Source organism: Patiria miniata, unplaced genomic scaffold, assembly GCF_015706575.1.
Source record: "Patiria miniata isolate m_02_andy unplaced genomic scaffold, ASM1570657v1 HiC_scaffold_20, whole genome shotgun sequence".
NCBI lineage: Eukaryota > Metazoa > Echinodermata > Asteroidea > Valvatida > Asterinidae > Patiria > Patiria miniata.
Genome location: NW_024037059.1, coordinates 5302125 through 5327863, shown reverse-complemented (window position 1 = coordinate 5327863; position 25739 = coordinate 5302125). Strand labels below are relative to the sequence as shown.

Below are 25739 nucleotides of genomic sequence, written 5' to 3'. Positions count from 1 at the left end.
TACAACATTTCCAGTGTTATCTGTTCAAGTTTTGGATCATTTTTTTGTAACCATTTGCTGTTCTGTGTTACTTATTTCTTTTTATGACGGCTTCAAATAAGTAATTGAACAAACTGTTTAGGAAAATTAGTAATTGACAAAAGATTATTATTATATTCAGTAACATTTCAAATGATTGGTCTATTTTTCTGACGTCATCAGGATAGCCCGGAAGTTGTCATGCGTTGTTGTTTATGCATGTCATGTGGCGTACGCAAAAAGCTGCGCTGCAGCATATGCAGTCACTTGTATGGTTGTACATGTACATGTACATGTACATTGTACTTGTACATTGTGTACACATGTGGTTGTAAAATACTTTTAGGGATCGGGACGCCGCCGGCCGGATGGAGATTTTTAAGCAGCGCAGGGCGGCGCGGCGCGGCGGTGTATAGACCAAAATGCCGGCACGGCCAGTATAAATGCATGCACTGCGTGTGATTTATGATGTTCATGAATATCTCAGATCATCATCGTTGCGTGGGAAAATTCACTGAGACTCTCACTGTACACTTTATCGTCTATGGTCTAGTCTTATTTGGGAAGTAAAGCACTAAAGGAAATTTGTACTTGTGACTTGTGTGGTCAAGGTGGTGTTTAGATTTTGGAGCTACACAAAGAAACATGCCTAGCACTCAGGATTTCCGCACTCAGTAGCACTAGCAGAGCCAGAGGATCGGAGTGCGAAGAGAACTTCGGGAAATAGCTTTCACAGCAGTGGCACTGGAACTTTAGCTTGAAAGCCTATTGAGTGTATTGTGAAATTATGTACGTCATTGTCAGCATCAGTCAATGTTCATGGCGAGAACTGCTTGTTCTTGCTCCTAGGGCCTAGCTTTAAATCATTTAAATAGGCCTAGGCCTATATTCTTTCGCATTCTAAACTGTTCCACAATTGAATTGTTTTTGAGTGATTCTGTATTTTTGATATTATTTGGTGCTCTTTTTTTTGTGCTCATTTTGATTCCTTGCTCCATGCTTCTAGTTCTTGGTTTTTTTTTGCGTTTTTACTTAAAGTTGGTGTAGTACTAGTAGGCCTACGTGCTTTTTGGGTGTGGCACCTTGAAAATATATTTTCAAATTTTGGACATCGCATGACAACAATTGGTGTGAAGAACACATCAACAATTTGTACCAATATGCTTTATTTGACCCAGTCATTGCACTGGGGCACTAGAACTCTTTTTTTTTTTCGAATTGTGTCTTTGGTCGGTCCTACTAGCAGAGCTGAGGCTACTGCATTCTACCCAAGTATTGTGGAAAGGGAAAAGGCACAGATATTGCCCGCCTCCCTCCCCCGACCCACCATTATGGCTGTCATGGTCCAATTTCACAGCACATGATACCCCTAGAACTATGGGTATTAGTTGTATTACAAGTAATACCCATAGTTCTAGGGGTAGGCACATGACACAGTTTTCTACAATGTAGAGCCTCTGTCCATGTCACAAAATCTGTAAGCAGCGAGGAGCATGCAAATGTCTTTTGTCATGTTTGTAAATTTTAAAATTAGAGTCAACTCATCTGCTCAATTCTGATCTGTTGAACAGCCACTTATTGGTACCTTGTTAACCATTTGACGTACATTGATTTCTGGTCTTGTGTCATGTTTGTAAATTTTAAAATTAGAGTCAACTCATCTGCTCAATTCTGATCTGTTGAACAGCCACTTATTGGTACCTTGTTAACCATTTGACGTACATTGATTTCTGGTCTTGAACCATTACTACTTTAGATCCTTCCAAAATCACGGTTCCAAAATCTAGCTTTCACTGCAGCAGTATTTTGATGTAAACTAGAGCTCACTCACGGTAACATTACATGGAGTTCCCAAAGAATGTGTCATTTGTTTGCTACACAGTGTTGGATTTTAGAGGAAACAGGACTGTGGCCAAGTGGTTAGGGTTCGTGACTCGTGATCAGAGGGTCAGGGGTGCGAATCCCACTGCTGGTCATATATATTGCATCCTTGGGCAAGCCACTTCACCCCCTCTCTCCACCAAGGAATATTATGGTACCAACATTTATAGCTGGGGAGTAACCTACGATGGACTAACATCCCATCCAGGGGGAATTCTCAGTCTTTTCATGCCACTGAAACAAGAGATAAACTCCGGCCTGATGGGTCAGATTGGCTCGTGACAGACTTGACAATGACATAACTGTTTACTTAATTCTGGGTTTAAGCTTGCTTAAACATTGCTTGCTTTGTTGTTCCACAGCTTTGCAAACCCTCCTATGAGAATGAATGGGTTTAGTACAGAGGAGGACAGTCGTGACTCCGGGCATGGTCAGATCTGTTGCCTCGTGGACGACGGAAATCGATGCGCAAGACCGGCGGGGAATGCCTGCTACAGCAAACGTATTGCCAAGACGGTGCAACAACGGAAACTCAAGCTCAATATTGACCACAGTGTAAGTTTAACTCTTGGCCTCCGAGATCGTTCAAAATCCACCAGTATATTTGGTAGGTTTAAAAGTTGGAGAGTAAGTCGCTTTAATTAACAAGAAGGACCCAATTTCATGTCTCTGCTTACCATTAGCAAAAAATCTGTATCTGTTAGCTTCTGTACAAACACCTGGTGTGGCTATCGCGTACAGCCTCATGGTGTATGTATGAGGATAACTACCAGAAACACTGGAGCAAAAAGTGTTTGCTGGGTTCTTTTACGTGCATTATACAACACACGGGACCTACAGCTTTACGTCCCATCCGAAGGACAAAGCAATAATGGTTAAGTGCCTTGCTCAAGGGCACAAGTGTCCGGGCCTGGGCTCGAACCCACGCCACTGTTGCCTCTGAAACACCAGAGCATGAGTCCAGTGTTCTTAACCGCTAGGCCATCTCACCCCTTTAATCATAATGCCATGTAATAATGCCTCAACAAATATTCATAATTTCTGTTGAGCAAAACCCCTAAATTCCTTAGCATTGAATCACACTAGATGGATGAAATTTAGAAAATAAGGCTTGAGGTTAAAATGTGTTTCAGTCTATGTCAGTTAAAATATTCATTGAATAGAGACCTGAAACTATTGTGTCAGTTATGTAAACTGTATTCAGTTTATTGTTTTTGCAAATTCAGTGTTCATTGTCTCTCCTTTGTATGTGAAAAAACTCTCACTGTTAACAGAAGCCTTTGTGTAGTGTTGGAGAAACATTTCAACAATATTTTAAAGTTTTGCCAATGTTTACAAAAGTAAACGCGGATTCTCACTTTTAATGAGAAGATTCTATTTTTTGATCCTCTAGGTCAGGCATATTTACATCTGCGACTTCCACAAAAGCATGATACAGAGCGTCCGCAACAAGCGTAAGAAGCGTGACAGTGATGACGAGGCGGGCATATCCCCCGACCGCGACCTGGACCTGCCAGAAGTACGTAGCAGCAGACTGATGGTAATGCACACATTTCCATCGCATTTGGCCTTGAAAATGTTACACCTAACTAAAGCACCTGTCCCAACTTAGTTGGGACAAACCAAGTTATCATTATAATGGTCCCAACTAGACCTAGGAGGGTCCCAACTATAGTTGGGACCATCCCAATAATAGTTGGGACGATGCCTTAGTTGGGTGCAATAATAACAAACAACTCTGTGAAACAGGCTCAAACAGCCTTAACCTTTTCTTTTTGATTTTTTGAATCCGAAAATTATGTCTCCGAAATTTTCCTATTTTAAATATATTCATTTTGTTGTTGAAAGAAATCCTTAATTTCATTTCAACCATTATAACAGTGTAAACTTACCTATCAAATAATTATAGAAAACAAAAACTTGCATTACCAAAAAATATGTGCCTTCAGAGTTGATTCTTGTATGTTTATCTGCAAGTTTTGAATTACTCAAAGCTTAGCAATGGATATCAGTTTGGACTTGTGATTAACTTGTTCAGTGATGAAATGGGGCCATGATTTACACATTACAAAATGCAAGATCACTCATTGTCATGCAAACTTACTGCACGGACCTTAACAGCCATTTTGGGACACATTGGTGTTGTTTTGCAGGTGGATCTGTTTCAGCTTCAGGTCAATACTCTGAGGAGATACAAGCGTCATTATAAACTCCAGACGAAACCTGGTCTCAACAAAGCCCAACTAGCTGAGGTGGGTTTTATGTCCTCTAGATGCTGAGAATATTCTCGTTGCGTGCCTTTCACTATAGGCTCTGTGCACGAACAGAGAGGGTGCTTTTTTGCCACTTTCAAGAGCCCAGCAGATGGGACACACCACATGTGCGTATTTGTTCGCATATGGCGCAAAGTATGCGCAACTCATTTTATTCTGAATGTGCAGAAAGCCACAGCGTCTTTGCGTGCATGTCAGGCGCAGTCGACAATGTGTTCGAATGTCTCATCCCGTGGTCTCCCGAACTCTCCCTTTCTTACCATTGAGGGGGTATTTGTGCACCGAGCCCATACGTATTTGTGTCAACCTTGCGTAAATGCCTTACATGGACTTGGGCGACATGCACAGTGTATGCAGAGATTTTGTGCATTTTGTTGTCTTGAATTCTTGTACCGACAACTGAACATTCTTTGAAACAAAATATCTTATTTTACTTCTAGAAAGTAGAGCAAGATAGACCATAGAGCTATGTTGAATAACTATAGCTCTATTCATCATTTTCTTCGTGCAGATTACTTACAGATTCGTCCTGGGCGCAGACATTGTGAAAATGTGTGCTTGGTTGTAGAATATCTTAAATTAGATTGAATGGAATTTTGTTGAAATGCCATAAGAGAGAACAATGTTGCAAAGTACTTTTGATGTGTAATCTGGTTTCGCCAAATGACCGAAAGTGAATACCATGAGGTTCTTGGGTCAAATCTCTGCCCGCGCACACAAATTAGTCACTGACTTTTAACCTTTACTTTTCTGCAACGTGTAGACGGTGGCGAGGCATTTCAAGACTCTCCCTGTCAACGAAAAGGAAGCGCTGACCTACTTCATCTACATGGTGAAAAACCACAAGAGCAGATTTGACCACAAGTCAGACATCTAGTTCCTAGTACCCTCGGGAACTATTCTGAACTGAACTGAACCAGATGTGATCAGAGTATCCTGTCAAAGAACCCGACTAGTCAGATAATTTTTTTCCTCCGGAGTGGAAATCATCGACTTCACAGGCTTAGTGCTTTGTACTGATAGTGCTGCTGACATCTGGAATTAGGAAATATTAACAGTGTGAAATTGAATGTCCGATTTGAACATCAGAGAGGGCTGGATGAAAGTACTATTGACACTGACGGGGTTATATCTCTTTTCATTTTGGCTGGCTTCATCTGTGGACTATCTTCAACTCTCGAGGACTTCAGAGATTGCTTATTAACCAGTTCACACCAGGATTATTTTGACAAGAACAGAACAAGGCGCGGGATTTCTTTTCACTCGACCTCAAGCCAGGCGGGTTGAAGCCATCACCCTCGGGCAGCACACTCATATTTCTGGCCTGCGAGTGGGTTGCTGACAGATATTTCCGGCCTCGCTCGTTGCGTGTTTATCTGTCATCCGTTCCGAATATCGCTAAACTTTTGCGTGTACACATAGCCTCCGGCGCGAACTGGTTAATAAATTGCATGCATGTCATTGCAACTTAATTTTATTCTTATCTTTGTTGGTAATAGCCTTTATGCAGCTTTAGTAGTGGAAAAATGCCTTCTTCAAACTGTTTCTGAATGCACACTTTAAAGTTAGGGTGGATCATTTGTAATTTATGCATGTTATTCAATTGAAACAACAGAAGTGCTCAATATCTAAAGACAGGTGCTTAACAACTAACCCTGATGAACTTTTAGCTCTGTGAGTACTGTATATTCCAAGACAACAATATTCTAGGATCTCGGATTCTATTCAAAAGTTGCCGAGTCATGTATTGAATTGCGTCAAGAAGAATGAATTTCATTTAAAGTGAAACCCAGTTTCTTAAAAATGTTCACAATACTTGTACATGCTCTTTGAATTGAAGAGGATATTTGAATTTTAATTGTGCATAGCTTGCAGTGAGATTTATTTGATAAAGGGAGGATTTCACCTGTTTTCCCCTGGTGTTTTGGGGAGGGGGAGGGGACTAGTTTTTTTTTTTCGATGGGGAAACGGCGAGATGTTTTCTGATTGAATAGGATCCAAATCTAATTATGCATAAAACCATCACCCGTAAGCTTGTCCATGCAGATTTATGCATATGAAATAATTATGAAATTTGATTATTAAAAATGATTTTAACATTATTATCATAGTTCATATTTCAAGAAATAGCTTGCTGAAGAAAAATCTTGAATACGTTTGTATTTAAAAAAATGTACAAGCCTGAAAGTTTGAAACTGTACTATCATAGGCTAATTTTGAATTTATTGGTTCAAAACGCTGTCCAAACTTTAGACATGTTATTTAAATTAAAGAAATAATGGCTCAAACTTGTACATTTGTATAGCATTCCCTTGTTAAAAATGTTTGGAGAGAAGTCGTGCATTTTTCCAATTTTCCTTTATATTTGTGTAGCTATTAAACTATTTCAAGCAACTACATTTTGGCTCTCATTGTGTGATGTTTGTTCTTTTGTGTAATTTTTACTTTGGGCAGGGGTGGTTTTGTATAGTTTCAAAGTACCTTAAAAAAACAAATAAATGTCCGTTGATTGTTCTTTTCCCCCGCTGATTTATATATTTTAAATATGAATATTGAAAACTAAGTGATTCTGTTTGCAAATTGATTTCTTTTCCATGCCGTAGAGGGCAGCATTAATAATTTACGGAGTCGGCAGACGATTGAGACTTGCAGACGATTTTCACCCAATGGTCATGTACCCAGACGTCGCCTGTTTCTTTGAGCACAAAACGCGGATTTTGAACCAGCCTCTTGTTTCCCGCTGTGACTTTGGAATTTCGATTCCAAACGCAAAATTCGATTCCAAATATTCGGTTCATAGATATCGAATCTTTGAATCTGACATCTGTGATTTTCGCATAATTATTATTCTTGCATGATAGGAAACTGATAAGTTAATAAGCCACGAAAATAATCATTTAGCAGGAATAAAGGGTGGGAAGGATTCAATTCAATTTATGAAGATGTTTTCAAATATGGAGTAATTAACGGTGCAAGGCAAATTTGAGACACATATATATATAGCAACATTTCATGCATTCCATGAATTTCTTTTTGAATCGAAAAAAAAAAAAAAAAAAAGACAAACATGTTATGACTCCAGCTCTCAGCTCTGTCGTAAAATAAAAAGAAAAGATATTGACTCCAATTTGGTGGTTTTTTTAATGAGATAGGCCGGGGCTGGAACTTAATTGGCAATAAACAGGTTTGCACTTTTGGTAAAGTTCCTCAGCTAGACTGCATTTATGTTTTTCTTTCAACATAATTATTTGCATATTTACAAGGACTGACCACAGAGCAATCTGTTCCTTGATCTATGGATTGACCAAGTCAAGTTAATTGGCAAAAAACATGTTTGCACTTTTGGTAATGTTCCTCAGCTAGACTGCATTCATGTTTTTCTTTCAACATATTTGCATATTTACAAGGACTGACAATCTGTTCCTTGCTCTATGGACTGACCAAGTCAAAAAGATGGTGGAGGGCAATGGGTCGATAAGGACACTATCCCCCCCCCCCCCCCCCCCCCCCCCCCCAATTCAAAAACAAAACCACGCAGCACATCACACTGCTCGGAGTTTGCTCGTAGAAAATATCGGTATCGCTTTAATACAACGAAACGGGTATCGAAATTTCAAAGAATCGATAACGTGACATAATTGTCAACACAAAATAAACTCGTCTTTTTTTTTTTTTAGACTAGACTGTAGACATGATGAAGTGCAGCTGAGGTGCAGGTGAACGTGGGGAGAGTTTTCTGAAATCACACAATACTGCACTCTTCGTTTCAGACCGTGTGCTGAAAGAAATCTCGAAGAATCAAGGAAAAGTTGTGTTAAGTATGTACACTTTGTCTAATTTGATAGGAGCAACCATTTTTTTGTAAATTGTAGTTGGATGCGATGGTCATGTAGGATCCAGACTGGCTTGTCATGCTTGTGAAGTTGTTTTAAGATATAGTCGTGTTCCCTAACGTGGCGCACTTCGAAAATTACCCAACTTTCCTCGTGTAGTGTTGCCAAACCTCTTTGTTGATAAACCTCAAATTCATGCAGTGAAATGCTGGTACTTTTACCTTTTTACTGCTTGCTATTTAACCTCTGTGAACAATTTCGGTTTCATAAAATTTAATCCGAAATGCAAAAACGGTCGCGTCCGGAAATTGGGCACAAATTGGCGGAGTGTTCTCTAACGTGGCGCACTTGAATAAATCTCAGAAAATTCCAAATTAACAATTAAGAATTTCTGTAAACTTGATAAATTCTGATAAATCATTATTATTTTTACTTACAAACCCAGCCAGATGTTTGTCAGAAAATTATTTTCTTATTTTTTGGGGCATTTTCAAAGGGTTCACTTTGCACTTGAAAATAAAATAGGAAAATCACGCCAAAATAATTTTTTCTTTTAACTTTGTAACGGGTAAATAAACTCGCGATTTATAAACGGGAGTGTTAAGAACTTGATGAAATTTCACTTTCTGTGAAATTTCAGTTAAAACTTTTGCTCTAGCTAGGCGCTACAGGCGAAAAATAAAAGTGCGCCACGTTAGGGGCCGCGCCACGTTAGGGTACACCAACAATACAGTGATTCAGTGTATGTCTATGGGCTTCAGTGCTAATCTGCTATGATTACTACTGAGCCAAGAATTGGAAATGTTTCTCAGTTCCAGATTCATGTCTTTTCAACATTTTTGCAATGACTGACCTTTATTGAGATGATTGATATATGAAGAAAAAAGTGTGGCGTCAGGTTGGAACATTCTTTTCAAAAAGTCCAAATTTGTACCTAGTTTTCAAACGAAGTCTCAAAGACTAGCCATTAATTTGTAGCTGAGCATGCTAAGTAGCTGAATTTGAAGTGTTTTAATTTAACCCATCATCACTAGCACCTAGACTTCATACTCATAGTTCATTGTCAGATTGTATTCCTACTTGGATTTAATATTCACTGAAAAATCAATAAATCCTTAGAGTAGCCTACTCGGTCGGTCGGTTTCAAGCGCTACAATGACTTGAGTTCTGTAGTGTTTGGGTTAAATTGCCAACTCACGTCGAGCAACATGTGGCCTGGTGGATAACACCTCCGCCTATGCTGCTCAACTCACTCCCAGCCTTGCTGCTGTTTTTAAAACTTTATTTTTTGTGTCCCAAAAAATAAAAGTTGAATTTTTTTTTAAAATTGAATTCTGTATTTAATTATTAATAAGCACTTGTTGCTGTGTACGCATCGTCAATGGAAAACTTTTGCACTTCCAAGTCATGCGTTCATTCCAAAACACGCCGGTGAAATTACGTTAGTGGTCTGATTCCCATCTCGTAAATAGAAAGTCACAGCGACAATGAAAGCATGGAACCAGACAAAGACTTGTCACGATAAAAATATTTAAGTCCAAAAAACACTCACTGCGCATGTTCAGTGCAATGCCGGGTTAACAACGTAAACAATAGGGGACTGGTTCATGGTAAAATATCCAAGTCCCTTTTTTCAAATGATCATTAGTGGGACTTATAAGGAAACCAAAGTTACTTACAGTGCGTGTCCTTCAAACTAAGTTAGTACGAATGTAAGTACTAGTAGGCCTGTAGGGAGATGCAACTTCTGAGTCACTTCAGGTTTCCGACAGTCGCAAGGTGAAAACATTCGCAAACTAAACGCTGTTCAGTTGACACTCAACCGACGTTTGTTGTCACCTCGCATTGATCTGAAGTCACACTAAGTTGCGTCCGCCTTGCTTTTGCCGTTATTTTATGAATTGGACTGAATTAGGGACAAGTAATTTTTTATTGCAGATATTGATTTACTGACCCGTTCAATGTTTTGTGTCATTTGCATTTGGTGCCGAAAAACAAGAACAAAGGCTGTTCATTTTCAACCGTTATAGTGTGGGTCAATGGATTTGTGTTGCATATTAAACCCCATACTAGGTCACAGGCCATGCCTGAGAGCTTGCAGTGTTCGGTGATATCAATATGGCTGGCGCGTGCTGTTCAAAAAGAAGATAATCTCCCCTCTTTTGAAAACGGTCCAACCGAACCACGAAATAACATCTTTGCATGCAGGCAGTCGGTGATGGTGCGGTTCGCATGAGGTGTATAGTGCAACATTCGTTAGGTCGAAAATCCAATATTGGTGATAATAAAAACTGTGATTTCTAACAAAATTGTTGGTCTGAGGTCCTGAAAAACATTGTTTACCACATTCTAAGGAGATATGGATCATCAAGGGCTAACTTGTGTTCAAGACATTTTTCCAAGAGAAAGTGAATTTCTGGGTGCAAATATCATCATTGCAGGATGTGAAATCCCTAATCTAGCATTTTTACCCCCCAAAATACGATAGTGCTTACGTTAGAAAGCACACCAGTGCCTTCTAATTCTAGAAGTAGTGATTAACCACAAACACATTTTTAACTTTTCAGCTAAGTCTGTGTTTGTAGATGTTTGGAAATCACAAATTTGAACTTGGAGTTTCAGATGCACCAAAATTAAGAAAACCAAAGAAGGGCGTAGCACAGAGTCACACATCTGGTTTGTGTGCATGTGTACTGCATGACTTGTGAAAAATATATAAATGTAGAAAATATATACTTGTGAAGTTGTGTCGGTATGCAACAGTGCACAAATAAATTCCAAAGCCATGCATATATGCCACGCAAGGCTGAACATTCTTTCGAAAGTACAGAACTTTTTTGATTGGTAAAATGTTCAACATTTTGTTGGCAACAAACACAAAAATGTCTGTGTAACTTATTGCATCTGTAATGCTGTTACAAGTTCCTTGTGTATTTTTGTGGGGACTTCACCAAAGTAGTAACCGTTAACTAAGTGAAGTATGGATGCAGGGATTATCCTGAGCGTCTAGATTCTAAGCCCTGAATTTGAAAGGATTTAATTTCACTCCACCATGAACTACAATTTTAACCTCTTTTTTTAATTTTCAGCCTTTAAAAAAATTAAAATAATGTCTTCTCAGCTTTGAATTTAGTCGAATTCCATCAAAATTAAATCCAAGTTCTAGGTCTTATGTTTATATTTTTCAATTACTAATAAGGTAATTTTCGAAATGAAGAAAACTGAAGATAATGTTAAAAATTGTCATTCAGATTTTATATTGGAGTTTATTCCTCAATGTACAAGTGCATTTAAATCTGTTCAATACAGTAGTTGGGATAAGTTTACAAGTTCTTTTTTTTTTATTAGCCAATGATTATAAACAGTTAATATATTTTCCTAGTCTGAGTTAAAAATAGACTTTGACAATTATTTGCCAGATTTCCATTCACAGCTAGCTGTGTGGTCAATAGCTTGAAACCTTTGCTTTCTTTTGGCTGTGTACAAACACAAGGAGCTGTTCCCTTGCTATAAAGCTCTGTGGTATACATGTCTTCAGTCCAGCAGTCCAGGGGGTCCTGGAGTACCAGCTTGTTAATTTTATCCCTGGCTAAGGTCAGGCCAGCAGTACAAAGACACTGTGTGCAAATCAATGGAAAGTACCTCATGGGAGGGCTGTCCAGGGGGTACTGCCAAGCACACATGCTAGCCAGTAGACTTGTTCCAGTCCCATGTGGGTTCGTACCATTCACACCATGAATACACATTGATATTTCTGTTAATCAACTGTTACAGCTTTTTAATACCATGTGTATTTGATTCCAAACCTCTGATTCAATTTCAAAACCTGGACATTTTTTTTGGGGGGGGGGGGGGATAGTGAAGGACAAGCAGTACTCATGGGACCCACATGTTGTCATTAAAGTTCATGTGGATCCAACAGTTCACTTCTGAACTTTGACCTTTGTCGAAAGGTACTTTGGATTTCCTTGCTCATTGGATAGATCTTGTGGTATTTTAGAAAAGAAATCACAAAATAACACAAGATCTTATTTATGTCTTTCAAGTTGTCAATGAGGTAAATGCCTTAAACTTTGTAGTTTTGGACGGAACCCCCTTTTTTGGGGAAGATTTTTTTTTTCATAAACTTTTGAGGTGATTCCCTGTAATAAATTTAATAATTTTTAATTAACCTTCAAATGAAGTCATACATTTAAAATTTAATTTTATTTGTTTCAAGGTTTTCTCCAAAGTTTTTTTCTTTGCCCATTTGTTTACAATATTTGAAATAAAAAAATTTAAAAAGCGAATAAAGAAATTATTATTATTATTATTTTTTTTGGGCTGTTCTTGACCCTACTTCCAACGAAATGGAGCAATTTATAGACGGGGAATTGTCAGGTCAAAGAACCAGGCTAGGTGGCTTGCACCCGTTCACAGATGTGTAACCGATCGCAAACAAAATCTAAAGTTGGTAAATTGGATGCAGTATTTGAAAAAAATAAGTCGGCCGACCATTGTTGGAAATTGATACAAAAATTCCACTGTTCTTGAAAATATCAGCACACTGGGTGCCATGATTTCACAGGATGCTTGGGACTATTCACTTACACTGCAGTCAAGTAAGGTATTTCATAATAATTTGGTAGCTTTTTTGTTTGCAAATGTTGTGTGTACTACCTTTAAGGCCACATAAATTGCCATTAATTTGTCCCCATGTCTGGTTCTGACTGTTCCCGTGGGGGGACATATTCAGATGTTATTATTGCTGGAGTGTTTGCCCAAGTCATTGGAAACACCCCCCAGTGCCTGCCTAGGCCACCTGGCAGCACACTCTAGGGGGTGACCTTACCATGGGTCTGGTCTAGACTTGTCTCAAGTCTGGTGTAGACTTGTCTCAAGTCTGTGCTTGCTGTTCAGATTGTAATCACTGCAGGCGTGATGTGTGGTTAGGCTAATTGATGCATTGTACATTGTATATTCCATACAGTAGTTAGTTTGTAATGATGCTAATGCTTTATTAAGTGGCTACTAATGATCATCCAAGGTCCAGTTTATTAAGGAAATAAACAGTCGAATCGCTGTGGCTTTTCCAAATGGATGTATAATTAGATTCGTTTTAAAATACAGAAATATTTTTGTGTTGTAATCCAGTAAAGTAGACAACGCTTTCTGGAGAAGCTACCATGAATAGCCATTTGCCAAAAGACCTTTCTTTCATTTGTAATTATTGTAAACTTGAGCACCATGGTCTGCCACAAAAGGCATAAATAGCCGTGGTTGGCAACAGATTTGGCAAAATACTGTGAATTAAAACCCTCATTATTTGAGAAAAGGGAAATTTTTATTAAATTTGTAGTAGCGTTTGTCACTTTTTGGGGGGGTATTTTCGACAATCCATTGATATGGTTGAAAACATAATAACTGGTCTTTATTTTTGCACCGTTGGCCTTCCATAGTTTGTCAACCACTTTTTGGTTGGCCAAAAAAAGTCTATGGGCTCTGTGCACGAATAAGAGAGGGCGCTTTTCACCACTAACGAGAGCCCCTTGGATGGGACACACCACGTGCCCCTACTGGTTGCGGAGCGCGTATAGCTCGAAGTATGGTCAACCAATTTTATTCTGAATGTGCACAAACCAATGGCATCTTCGCGTGAGCGTCACGCATCTTCGGCAATGCGTTCGAATTTCTCTCCAATCGGTCTCCCCCAACTCTCCCTTTCTCACCGTTGAGGGGGTACTTGTGCGCGGAGCCCAGAGGCATCACTGTTTGGAAGGCATGGACATGACACATTACGTGTACATACCTATGTCTGTCTGGTGACAATGTAGCTTCAAATGTGTCCCACTTCATGCAACCTTTGTTTCCAGTGAATTTGTACAACCCAGCAGTATGGTGACGGAAGAGGGATCGGACAGACTTGATGCGCATGCGCAAACAGCAGCAGTGGGGCTTTTTACCACTGAATGTATCGTTATATACACAGTCTACTCACATAAAACTGTGTTTTGTTGGTTTTTTTTATAGCTTTGTTTGTTATTAGGTTGTATGTCAGATCATGGATCATATATGAACCTAGTTAAAGTGCGGAAAGTGGGCCACTCTGTGGCTTAGGTCAGTCTTTGAAGTTCAGTAGACCTTGATCGCATTGATATTCGAAATATTCTTTTCATCTTCATAGCAAGATACTTTATCCTATGTAAACAAATAGGCCTACTTTCCTGAATTGAAATTTCAAATTTGTGTTTTGGTTTTGAGGAAAACGTCCTGGTCATGTAAAATTCTCTGAGCTACAATCTCTGTTTAGTCTGTAGTTTGGCATGTTTTTACCTTATATCAAGCCCAGTGTGCATAACTTTGACGTTTTTTACTTTCTTATTTTTCTTCCCACGTATACAGATATGGATGTGTGTGGGCCCAGCCCACCCCCCACGGTGCTGGACCAGACTAACGGACACCGGTCTGGTTCCTCAGACTCCACCACCAAAACCACTTCAACCACGGTAGAGAATGGACAGGCGGGGAGTAACATGCACAAATACAGGCACGCTGGCTTGCCCGTCGGTACACTGATCTCGACATCCGTTTGTGCAACAAGATCTTGTAAGTTTTAACTGTAATTGTCCAGTTTGTCTTTTCTGTTTTGCTTGCTACATGTAGGACTCTGGCTTGAGTCCGAGGCTGCATGTTCCACGGACTGAACGACAGCTTTAAACAGCTTAAACAAGCTGCTACTTCTGGATTCAAATTTAGGCTTTTATAAACCGGTTTTGATCACAACATCCATGTTTAATACTGGTTTGCTCATCTTTTTCATTTGCTTGTACTGATGGAAAAACTTGCGAGAAGCAACTTTTTTTTGCAGTCTTGAGGGTCCTGGTACATGGAAAGAAAATGTGCTCACGTTGAGGATGGAAAATTCGCTTACGTTGCAGAAGGAAAATTTGATCGCGTTGCGGAAGGAAAATTGCTTAGCTTAAATCAAAGCTTGTGCAAATTACTCAATTCACTTGAATCCTAGGTTCCTTGTACTGAACTCAATGGTGCGAAGCCATGTAACGTATTCGTGCCGAACGTGGAATCTAAATCAACAACAGCTGGACAGACTGTATGTCTCCTTCCTAAGGAGAATGATTCGCGGAGGATACAACAGGAAGGATGATGAGTTCAAACTAAAGCTGAGTAATGCTGACATCTTGCGGATTTGCAGATAAGAAAAACTTTCTGAGTTCCAACGGCGTCAGCAAACAAAGTATCTAGCCCATCTCGTCAGACTACCACAATGCCTACCTCACCAAGCGTCTTACGTTCAACAAAGACAAGAACCGGAAGTCTGGCAGTCGGCTACCCACCCTCCTGCATCAGGTAGTCAACATCCACACCATCACCGCCAACCTGTTTTTCAAGCGAGTGCTAAGGAGGGAATGTTGATGTGTTTTTTTTCACTGGGGCGTTGGACTGACTCACCACACCCGCTTACTAGCTGGCTTATGCAGCTAGAGTTAAACACGAATGAAGGAATGTATGTTCAGATGTTTTGATGGAAATGACGCATTGAATTGTAGTTATGCCTAGTGGAGTTTCGTTGACATTCCTGTTTACTTTTTGCCAATACATGTAGCTTTGTACGTACCTGAACACATAACTTTCTGTATTTATGACAAACAGTAGGCCTACTAACAACTTTACTCTTGTCCAAAATTCTGATAAATTCAGACTACAAAATGTTCTACATGTATTATACATTATTTATGAAACTCAAACTTTTTTGCAAACTAAACTTTAGTCTTCTCTTTAATTGCATTAAAAATTGAGGATACCAGATTTGTGCTTACTTTGGTTTTAATACTAGCATATAATGTACATAGTACACGTAGCTCCATATTGCATTTTCAACTGGCCACTGGGCATTTTCTCATGCTGTTTTTCACACTATGATTATGTGTGTGAAATACACACTAGGCTCGTAGTGCAAGTTCAAGTACATGCATGTGAGGTGATATTTGAGATCACAGTAATGTCAAGGGTCAGGCAAGCCCACCTTGCCCCCAGGCCGTGGTGTCAAAGGTCATGGGACCCAACCCTCTCAGATAAGTATCATTGAAAAACCGAAGAAAGTACACACACAATTTATCCCTACAGCATCCCCACACACAATTTACATGATATTCTTCATTTCTCTGTTTAGAGAGTACTTTGTGCACACCTGTGAGCCAGTGGTGTTTAGTTTTACTTAAAACAGGAAACTTTTTTTTCATCAAAACAATTTCAGAATCAAAAGCACTTGAAAGCAATTTTCTCCTCATACATGTAAATAGTTTACTTTAAATGTGAATCTGAAAAACAATTACATGCAGTGAAACTACTATTGAATTATCAAAATTTGAATAACGGACAAATGTACATACATGTACATGTCAAAAGCACTCTCCTGAAAAACAATTACATGTACTGGTAAACGGGGTCAAAAGTTGTAACCCATGTTTGTCACTGAATTGTTAAAACGAAGGCCTGGACTTTTTTTCTTGTAATGTTAAAATAACGATGATTTCAAGTTTTGTTTGGTCTCACTGTTTTCATGAGATTCATATTCAACAGTAAATGTGCAGCTGTATTTGCGTTTGAATAATAAGGAAATAAGGATACCAGGGTGGTGTTGAGTTACTTTTTTCTCAATAAAATATATTGCTTTATGTTCTGAAGTAATAGAATTTCCATTGGTGGGCCTTGCTTTATCAGGGTGTGAAGTTATAGAATTTTTGGTCCAGGCCCGAAAAATGTCAATGCACTCCAAAATGTGAAGTTATTTCTTTACATTTAAAACGTATTAGTGCAATTTCTTACTGGTATGTTTGAGTGGAGGAGAGTCTGAGGCATGCTTTCAATAAACCTGAATAAAAATTGTAAAGTGTTATCAAGCGTGAACTATGGTCATGCTTTCTACAAAAGGTTGAGTGATTGGGGTTGCGACGATCAACAACACCACCAAGTAATACAGCGTGTCGAAGTTCAAAAAGAGAAAGGGACAATTCTTCACAAATACAGGGTTAGAGCCCTTTCACTGGACCGTGGATGATCCTGAACGAGTGCGGGGGCAAGATGCAAATGACCCGAAAATATTGTCCGCGGTATTGTGCGGAGAGGATGTACATTGTACCGATATCCTGGTACAGTTAGTTGATTATTTGGACAATCGTGCAGGATTTTTTTTTTCCATATTGGCATGATTGGGCCAGTGTTGCCAGTTGCCAGCAAAATGATCACTCTGTCTTCCACTGTTCTTAAATAACTGAAGACTGTTCTTACGTGTGGTTTGTATTTATGATCCGTGCCAACACCTGAAGCTTGAACTTTTGGCTCGATAAAGTTGCAGCAACTGTTAGTCTGAAATCATTTCTCAGTCCATGGAATTTGGTTTTGGTGAGTATAGGCCTCTTTACACTATCATCTGTCAGGTCTGCACGGTCTGTCGTTAGCTGACCCGCGTCACATCAAACAAGGCGTACCGTTCACACTTACTGTTGATTGGACTTGGGTAAAACCTCTCATCCCTGGTCCCAACCAGGATTTGATTTTACAACATGTACTTGTATACAGTGCTGGACAGGTGTAGAAGCCGTGTTGGATTCTTGCTAGTGTGAAAGGGTTTCATGAAATCTCTGTGTTGGACCTGTGTCCAACCATGGAGCTATAAAACACACCTTACATGTATGGGTCACATCTCAGACAATGGAAGAATGGAAGACGTTTTTTTTTTCTGGTTTTACTGGAAGAATGTTTTGACTGGACTGTTCTTTATATTTCAACGAGATCATTTCAACACAAAGGGGATACTGTAATTTTTTTTTTGGGGGGGGGGAGGTTAATGGCTTACCACCCCTTCTGTCTGAACCTCAACCCCCCCCCCCCCTCCCTTCTGTCTGACCACTGTTAATTTCTAACATTTACATGTAACTTGAGACAAATTCAAAATTTCAATTTTTGTTTTAAATTATAAATCTCTTGTTCAAAGCCTGTGGTTGCAGAGTTTGTTGAGTCCGAAGCCTGTGCCCCCCCCCCCTCCCAAATAAAGCTAACTTCACCATTTCATCTTCCAAGTCTCACAAAATCTTCCCAATCTGAAAAAAAATTTGCCAGGTCATCCTCCATTTCTGGCCTACAGGGGTATGGATTTTAATTCCCATTTTCTTTTACATTGTACTTGCAGGGCATCCAGATTTACAAACGTACATACAAAAACTGCCAGTACGATATATTAAACATGTGCATACTACGATACATTATGTGCACACTACATGTGTTCAGTATTTTTTGCACCCCGCCCCCAATCAATAATGCCTAATTTTTGCCTTCGTCAATTGGTTACAGCGCCCTCTGTTGTCAGGGATCTGATCGGTGTCCAAATCAACGCCAGCGAAGCCAACACGTTACTGACCCGACCCGGCAGCATGACCTCCAAGCCGCTAGACCTGTCACTAGAGGGAGCCATGCTCATGGAGACCCATTCCCTGCTGGGTGCTAGTATCAGCACGGGACACGGGGTACCAAACAGCAGCTCCGAGTCCGTTGACGACACTACCGGTATCACTCATCCAGTGAGTTCATCTTTCTGCAAGTTTTATTGGTGGAACTGATCCAAGTTTTGTGTTTTGGATGTTTTTATTCTGTCATTGGGTATGCCCACTGACATTGCTTGCACATCAACTACTGAATGACATAATTTCAGTCTTTATCGTATGGGTTAACCTTTAGTCACTGAATCGCCTCAAACTGCCCTGCCTATTACTCACTATAATACAAACCATCCGAGCACATCTATGGTTTTATTATGCCCCGCGGCGAAGCCGAAGGGGCATACTGTTTCCGCCTTGTCCTTCCGTGGGTGGGTGGGTGGGTGGGTGGGTGTGTGGGTGTGTGTGTGGGTGGGTGTGTGGGTGTGTGTGTCCGGACAAATCTTGTCAGCACGATAACTTTAGAAATACTTAACATATGAACTTCAAATTTGGTCTGTGTATTGTTCTTGGTAATCCTAAGAGGCCTATTGCATTTGGGGCCGAAAGGTCAAGGGTCAAGGTCACAGTGGCTGAAACAATAGAAATTTTGTCAGCGCGATAACTTGAGAAATACTTTACATATGAACTTCAAATTTGGTTTGTGGATTGTCCTTGGCAATCATGAGAAGCCTTTTGCATTTGGGGCCAAAAGGTATAGGGTCAAGGTCACAGTGGCTAAAACAATAGAAATCTTGTCAGCGCGATAACTTGAGAAATACTTTACATATGAACTTCAAATTTGGTTTGTGGATTGTCCTTGGTAATCCTAAGAAGCCTTTTGCATTTGGGGCCAAAAGGTCAAGGGTCAAGGTCACAGTGGCTAAAACAATAGAAATCTTGTATTTATTCTGAGATCATAGGGATTAGGGATTAATTCATATAAAACCTACAGAAGACACTAATGCTGTCAATTAATGAACGTCCCATGTGACCAAGGTACATGTAAGTTGATGTTAAAAGAGTGGTGTTATGTCATGGGAACAGTCACGGTTGCGGGGCATTTGTGTTTGTAAACACACCTGACTTGTTGATTCTTTAGTGCATAAACACAATATACTTGCAATTCAATGTAGCTAATGGGTTTATAGTTGACATTTTTCTGGCTTAAGACATTTTGGCGAGTGGACATTGGGTACATGCCATTACTGAAATGGGGCCCTGCTCTCACATTTCAGTCAAGTCATTGACTCCAAAGTTCTTCGTCTCTGAACCTCTCTTTCTCTTCTCTTTTCAAGTTCAACACCTCCGCCCACCAAGACAGCTCAGCCACGCCCCTCTCCAACCCCCAGCAGTCCCAGTACACCCCCATGTTTGCCATAAACGGCACGGAGGCAACCCCCTTTGTGGCCGTGACTGTCCCCCTGGAGAGCAACCTGCGCTCGGGCGAGTCGACCTCTTTACCTCACCGCAACGTCTGCAAGTGGAACAACTGTGGCCAGAAGTTTATGGAGATGGAGGAGCTGGTCAACCACGTCAACGAGAGGCATGTGGTGCTGATGGAGGGAGAGTACTCCTGCAAATGGGAAGGGTGCAGTCGAAAGGGCAAAGGTTTTAATGCAAGGTGAGGATTTGAACCTGGGACCTCTGTAATTCCAAACTAGGAAGACTACTGCTGCAAGTGGGTAGGGTATGTGGCTTGCATTTCAATGCAAGATTAAAGAATGCAGGGATTTGAACTTGAGACTGATGTGAGTTCGAAGGCTGCAGTGAAAAGGGCAAAGGTTTCAAGGCAAGGTATGAATAAGCCGGGACTCGAACCTGGGACCTCGGAGATACCATAATAGGAAAAGTAACGGTTCAAGGGCAAGGCTGCAGTCAAAAGGGTAAAGGTTTCAATGTAAGGTGAGAGAAGAAGCTTGAGCAGCAAGGGCAAAGGTTTCAATGCAAGGTGACGATGCTTTTACCCACAGTTTTGTTAGACGGGAAAGAACAGTGATTGATCCTTTACTAGCATTTCTTCAAATTTTACAAGCGTTTGTGTTGAAGCATTTGCGTGTAATAAGTTTGTTTGACGTTGTGCCTTCCTTTACAGATACAAGATGTTAATCCACGTCAGAACACACACAAATGAGAAGCCACATCAGTGTCCAATATGCAGGAAGTGCTTCTCACGACTGGAGAACCTGAAGATACACAACAGATCACACACAGGTAGGGCATGCCAACCCCCATCCCCCTTCTCCCCCTCCCCCACCCAAACTTCAAGATGAATGAATTTTATGAATGGTGAGATCTACCTGTGGACTCGAAGCATTGCTGCCTTGTGGACGCCCTGTGCTCAGGCAAAGATGATACAGGTTTATTTCTGACCTTACTTTTTGATTTGACTGGTGACTGAGTCGTGATGTACTTGAGCACAAGTCTTGACAAGTTGCAGTTGTGATTTATCGAAGGTTTACCTTATCAGTTTCCCTGTGAGGTTCAAATTAATCAATGGTTTGAGATTTTTTTTAATGAGGGGAGTGTGGTCTGTTGGTTAGGGTTTGTGACTCATGAGCAGAGTGTCAGGGGTTCGAATCCAGCTACTGGCCATATGCTGTGTCCTTGGGCAAGCTACTTCACCCCCACTTGCATCTCTCCACCCAGGGTAATGACATTAGCTGGGGAGAAACCTGTGATGGACTGGCTTCCCATCCAGGGGAATAGAATTATTCTCAGTCATTTCATGTCAAGGAAACCGGACTTAAACGTCAGCCTGATGGGCCACGTTGATTTTGTGATAGAATTTACTTACTTAATTACAAAATATTGCTCTGTCTTGATCTTAGGTGAAAGACCCTATGTATGTCCAGTAGCAGGCTGCAACAAACGTTACTCCAACTCCAGCGACCGCTTCAAGCACACGCGCACTCACCTCGAAGAGAAGCCTTACTTCTGCAAAGTGGCCGGCTGCGACAAGCGCTACACGGACCCCAGCTCCTTACGCAAACACGTCAAGACGTTCGGCCACTATGCAAACCGCGACCATCTCAACCACTACATCTCCCAGAAGCCCCTGAGTGTTACTGGGGCTTCCAGTAAGCCCACCAACCACGTCTCACCAGCCAAACCCGCGCCAGTGTCGATCTTCCCGGCAGTTACCACCGTGCCGCCGACTAGCAACATAACCGGACTTCCCGAAGGGGTGATCGTCTACCCGATTCTGGTGCACTCTCCCTCGCTCCAGCCCCACTACAGTTACGTCACGCTTCCGGGACACCTCTCTAACCTATCCGGGAACAACTCGGGGACATTCTCCGTCGCGGGAATGCAAAATAACGACGTCTCCAGAGAGGTCAAGAAGGAGGACGAGTTCAGCCTGAACCAAGACGTCCTCAATCAGAGAAGTGTGGGGATGCAAGCCAAGAGCCAAGGGGTGGCCAGTAGTTAGTTTGTTAAACTTCCGGAACTTCAGCTTAAGTATGTCATACAGCTCAGTTGAGTGGGACTCGAGGCCACGAGCCAAACAATCTCAATTTTGTTGCTGATGAGTGTCACTACACATCACTGCATTACACATTTTATGGAAGAAATGCCATTGTGATATGCCTGCTCATATGATATTACTGTTTTCTACTGGGCACCACCACATATGTAGCAGTGCCACTCTGAAATTGCTGATGTTTAGACCCCTGCTTTGTACACATGTATTCATCAGTATTCAAGATGTCTTGACTGCTAGTGCACAAAGCTGGTAGACTCAACAGGTGCATGTCACCTGTTTTTTTTTTTTTTTGCAGTGTAGGTCTGCCAAAGCAAGGTTTGTATTCATCGATGTTAACAACAACAACAAAAGGAAACATTGTGTATACCGGCACAGACAACAAAGGTACAAAGCGGCTTCATCAGAACCTTTGCCAGTGGTGGAGTTGGACCATAAAATTGCAGATGGCCCTAGATTTAGAGAGCAGGAGTTTGGGGAGGGCTGGACATTATCTGACATCAGAGGTGTTGTTCAAGGTAGCCAAGGCTGGTCACCAGTTGACACCGATGGTGCTATATTTTGGTGGCCTCTAGCTATTTTACCAACAGTGACATGCCTTTGACAATTTGGTGTTTGGGTGGGGGGATGTTAAACATCCCCCCCCCCCAGAAATGACTCCGTCTGTTCACATATATTATTTCAGTTTAACCAGTTTGACGTTTTGTGGCACTCAAATTTCACAGTGTTGAACACAGTGTCGAAATATGTTGGTTTCATTAAGAAACCTTCCCAGGATTTACAGCTGTGTAAATAATAAAACCATTTCATAAATTGTATTCATTTCATCGCTTCGGTCCTTTTTTCCGAGCCTAACATTTCCTGTTTTTTTTTTAACTTGTACTATATACACTGTACGTACCAAACTTTTGAAGTGTCTTTTGTATCTGCAGGTTTTTTTCTGAACCAACAAAGCTACACTATTTTCTCATGTTAAAAAATGACTTGTACATAAAATTATTATGCACTATTATAAAAAAAAAGTGAGTACTGTTACCAAATAGATCAGTATTAAAGTACTCTATTTTAGCTAAGTTCAAAAGAAATTATATGCACATGTATGTAAATAACAAGAACTGTAGTTGGTTCATATGCCCTATAGTGCCTTTACAATCAAAGTAATAATTGTAAAAACAGGCTTAGAAAATTGAATAATTGATGAAGAAATTATTGTACTTTACTGCAAGACTTACTGGACAGGAGAAAAGAAAGTTTGAATCAAGAAGTTACAATGCAAGAACACAGAAAGCTGTGTGCTTTATTGTTCTTTATATTCACACTGGCACAGAAATGTTAACAGAAATAATAACAGAAATGTTAACAGAAATGTTAACAGAAATGTTAACAGAAATGTTAACAGAAATGTTAACAGAAATTTTAACAGAAATCTTAACAGAAATTTTAACAAATTTTAACAGAAATTTTAACAGAAATGTTAACAGAAATGTTAACAGCTTTGAGTCCTATGGATTTCAATATACATGTATTGGAATTCGTTGGAATTTCCATTGAAATCTTTGAAATTGAAGATATGGCTGATTAGTAATAGATTGATGTTGGAAACATTAATCCGACTTTGGTTTTTTACCTGTTTTATTTTGATTGTTTTTTTTTGTTTTTTCCATTTGAAAAAGACTGAAAAATCGAAATGTTTGATGCTTTTGGTTTTGGTTGTTGCAGTGTTTGTGTGTTTTTTCAACGCCTGTTTCTCAAACGAAACTCTCTTGGTGAAATTAGACAATGAAACATGCGTAGCAATGCAACAAAATCTTCTAGAAAGTGTCGGTGATATGCATTATGAAAGCTTATTTCATGTCATTTTTGTCACAACTGACTACATTTTTTTCAGAGCAGATCACAGATACAAAATATGAGACATGTTGCTAAATTTAAAGTGATCAGATTCACGCTTCTGGTGTTATTAGACTCTTCGGCTGCACTGAGATGATGTATTGGCGCTGAATACTGCCTGCAGATTGCAGAATTCAAATTAGTACTTTTGCATTATTACTTGATGTCATTCTCCAAAAAAAAGAGAGAAGTTGCCACTATAGAGGGATTGCATTCAGCAGCCATCTTGGAGCTGTGTTTTGTTTTGTTGATTCTTTAACAATGAATGCACAAGAGGTCTACTCATGCGTATCCCTGTTGAACAGAAACACACACCTCAAAGATGGCTCCAGTGCAAACGGTCTATTTGTAGCCAAAGAGTTTACCAACATATGAGAAAAATCGCAATTGGCTTGGTCAAGTTTTTTTTATTTTAGACCCCAATTTCATAGGAGCTGTTGAGCAGAGGTTTGTAACTAAGCTAAAATCTGCAGGGAACCAGTTACAAGCAGTACATGTCATATGGTGTTTTGGCTGGTAACCATTTAAAGCTAAGCAAAACTTGTCTTAAGCGGGTTCACTAAAACTGGCCCCGTGTTCCACATAATCTTATGTAGTATAGTAATAATTATACTGTATTAGTCCAGCATAGATCATCCAAAATATTTATCTTCGGGGGGGGGGAGGGGGGGGGGGAATGGACACTCTTCCAATTTACTTACTGATGTATAGAAACAAGAGACTTGCCATGACTTAACTCTTAAATATATTTATTTATTATATGATAACATTGTTATTATATTGATAACATTGACGAGGATTGTATTGATTCCAGACATTTTCAGGCCCCCAGAATTATTAGGTATTGTAGTAATTATAGTTAATATTATAGCTCTTTGGTTGTGAGGGCTAGAAACTTAAGTAAGGGGGATTTTGAAAATCTAAATTATTTTATATTCTTGTGTGGTATGTGCAGACTCTATCATTTGCTTACATCTTTTTTTATTTTCTCGTCAGCTGAGGTTTTGTGTGAATTTCTCGCATCAAGGATTTGGTTTCTTTGATATCAGAAAAATGGACCCTTGAAGTGAATCAGGAATTTGAGATACTGTACTATGAACGTGTAACAAATGCTACCAATAGGCCCCGCCCACTGCACCCACATTAACACATACGCCCCTCTCCAATGCGTACATGGAGTGTTTGGCTTTGTGACGGGGAACATGGTGCTTTACTATAATTGCATCTCTCCACCTAGGAGTATAAATGGGTACCTGTAAAGGTAGAGAGCAGAATGCACTGATCTAGAACTGCAGCAAAAACTGGCAATTGTGAAGTACTTTGAGACCTTTTATAAAGTGTTCCAGCCTGATACGTCATACGCATATGCACACGTCAGACTGCTACACGTAGTTCATGTTGCTCTTCCAGAACCTATTTAAATGATTCTACATTTTTCAGCTTTTGTCTCGAGTTAAATGCATTATTCATAAAAATGACTTCCTAAGGCTTGGTTTGGGATTTTTGACGACATTTTTGAGACTCTGGATACTGTTTCATTCAGATTGCGAAGTTTTTTTTCCCTTTTTGTGCCGAGAATTCTTTTTAAATTTTCTCTCATTTGTGGCTTCCTGCTTTACAAGTTTTGACTTTGCATGTGCCAGATTTTTTTTTTTTTTTAACTCTTAAATACAACCAGTTTGTAATCAAGAAAGTTAATTCCAAAGTAGATTTCATGTAAATTTATTTATACGTTTTCCGTAAATTATGTCTAGAATACTTTACCTTCACTTATAGCAACACAGATCATTATCTTTTTTTGTATTGTTTTTAAATTATTTATACAAATGTATACAAATTAAAGCTGATGATTTTTCATAACTGTTGATATGCAAGTATGGGATTGCAC

General features: G+C 39.9%; 2 protein-coding genes across 7 annotated transcripts; both read left to right on the top strand.

The window, feature by feature from the left end:
• The first annotated feature begins 68 nt into the window (after positions 1-68).
• Positions 69-6571, top strand: LOC119727138 (histone deacetylase complex subunit SAP30L-like). Of its 5 annotated transcripts, none has more exons than XM_038199002.1 (5): positions 69-100; positions 2262-2454; positions 3293-3418; positions 4053-4151; positions 4936-6571. In XM_038199002.1, the coding sequence occupies exons 1-5, from the start codon at positions 84-86 to the stop codon at positions 5047-5049; spliced, it is 549 nt and encodes a 182-aa protein (XP_038054930.1). In that variant the 5' UTR covers positions 69-83; the 3' UTR covers positions 5050-6571. The 5 variants fall into 5 exon arrangements, with proteins under 5 accessions (XP_038054930.1, XP_038054929.1, XP_038054933.1 ...); XM_038199001.1 differs by having other exon boundaries at positions 3293-3439; XM_038199005.1 differs by lacking the exon at positions 69-100 and adding an exon at positions 309-756 and having other exon boundaries at positions 3293-3439.
• A 1244-nt stretch (positions 6572-7815) lies between these two features.
• On the top strand, positions 7816-24503 carry LOC119727362 (zinc finger protein GLIS2-like). 2 transcript variants are annotated; one of them, XM_038199229.1, is made up of 6 exons: positions 7816-7990; positions 14387-14590; positions 18356-18582; positions 19776-20101; positions 20573-20691; positions 21309-21910. In XM_038199229.1, the coding sequence occupies exons 2-6, from the start codon at positions 14389-14391 to the stop codon at positions 21908-21910; spliced, it is 1476 nt and encodes a 491-aa protein (XP_038055157.1). In that variant the 5' UTR covers positions 7816-7990; positions 14387-14388. The 2 variants fall into 2 exon arrangements, with proteins under 2 accessions (XP_038055157.1, XP_038055158.1); XM_038199230.1 differs by lacking the exon at positions 7816-7990 and having other exon boundaries at positions 14389-14590; positions 21309-24503.
• The last annotated feature ends 1236 nt before the right edge of the window (positions 24504-25739 follow it).

Coding starts and splice junctions, on each gene's coding strand:
- LOC119727362 (XM_038199230.1), top strand. CDS start 14,389: ATGGATGTGTGTGGGCCCAGCCCACCCCCCACGGTGCTGGACCAGACT. Junction 14,591..18,355: donor CGTTTGTGCAACAAGATCTT/GTAAGTTTTAAC, acceptor AATTGGTTACAG/CGCCCTCTGTTGTCAGGGAT. Junction 18,583..19,775: donor CTACCGGTATCACTCATCCA/GTGAGTTCATCT, acceptor TCTCTTTTCAAG/TTCAACACCTCCGCCCACCA.
- LOC119727138 (XM_038199001.1), top strand. Junction 3,440..4,052: donor TACGTAGCAGCAGACTGATG/GTAATGCACACA, acceptor GTTGTTTTGCAG/GTGGATCTGTTTCAGCTTCA. Junction 4,152..4,935: donor ACAAAGCCCAACTAGCTGAG/GTGGGTTTTATG, acceptor TGCAACGTGTAG/ACGGTGGCGAGGCATTTCAA.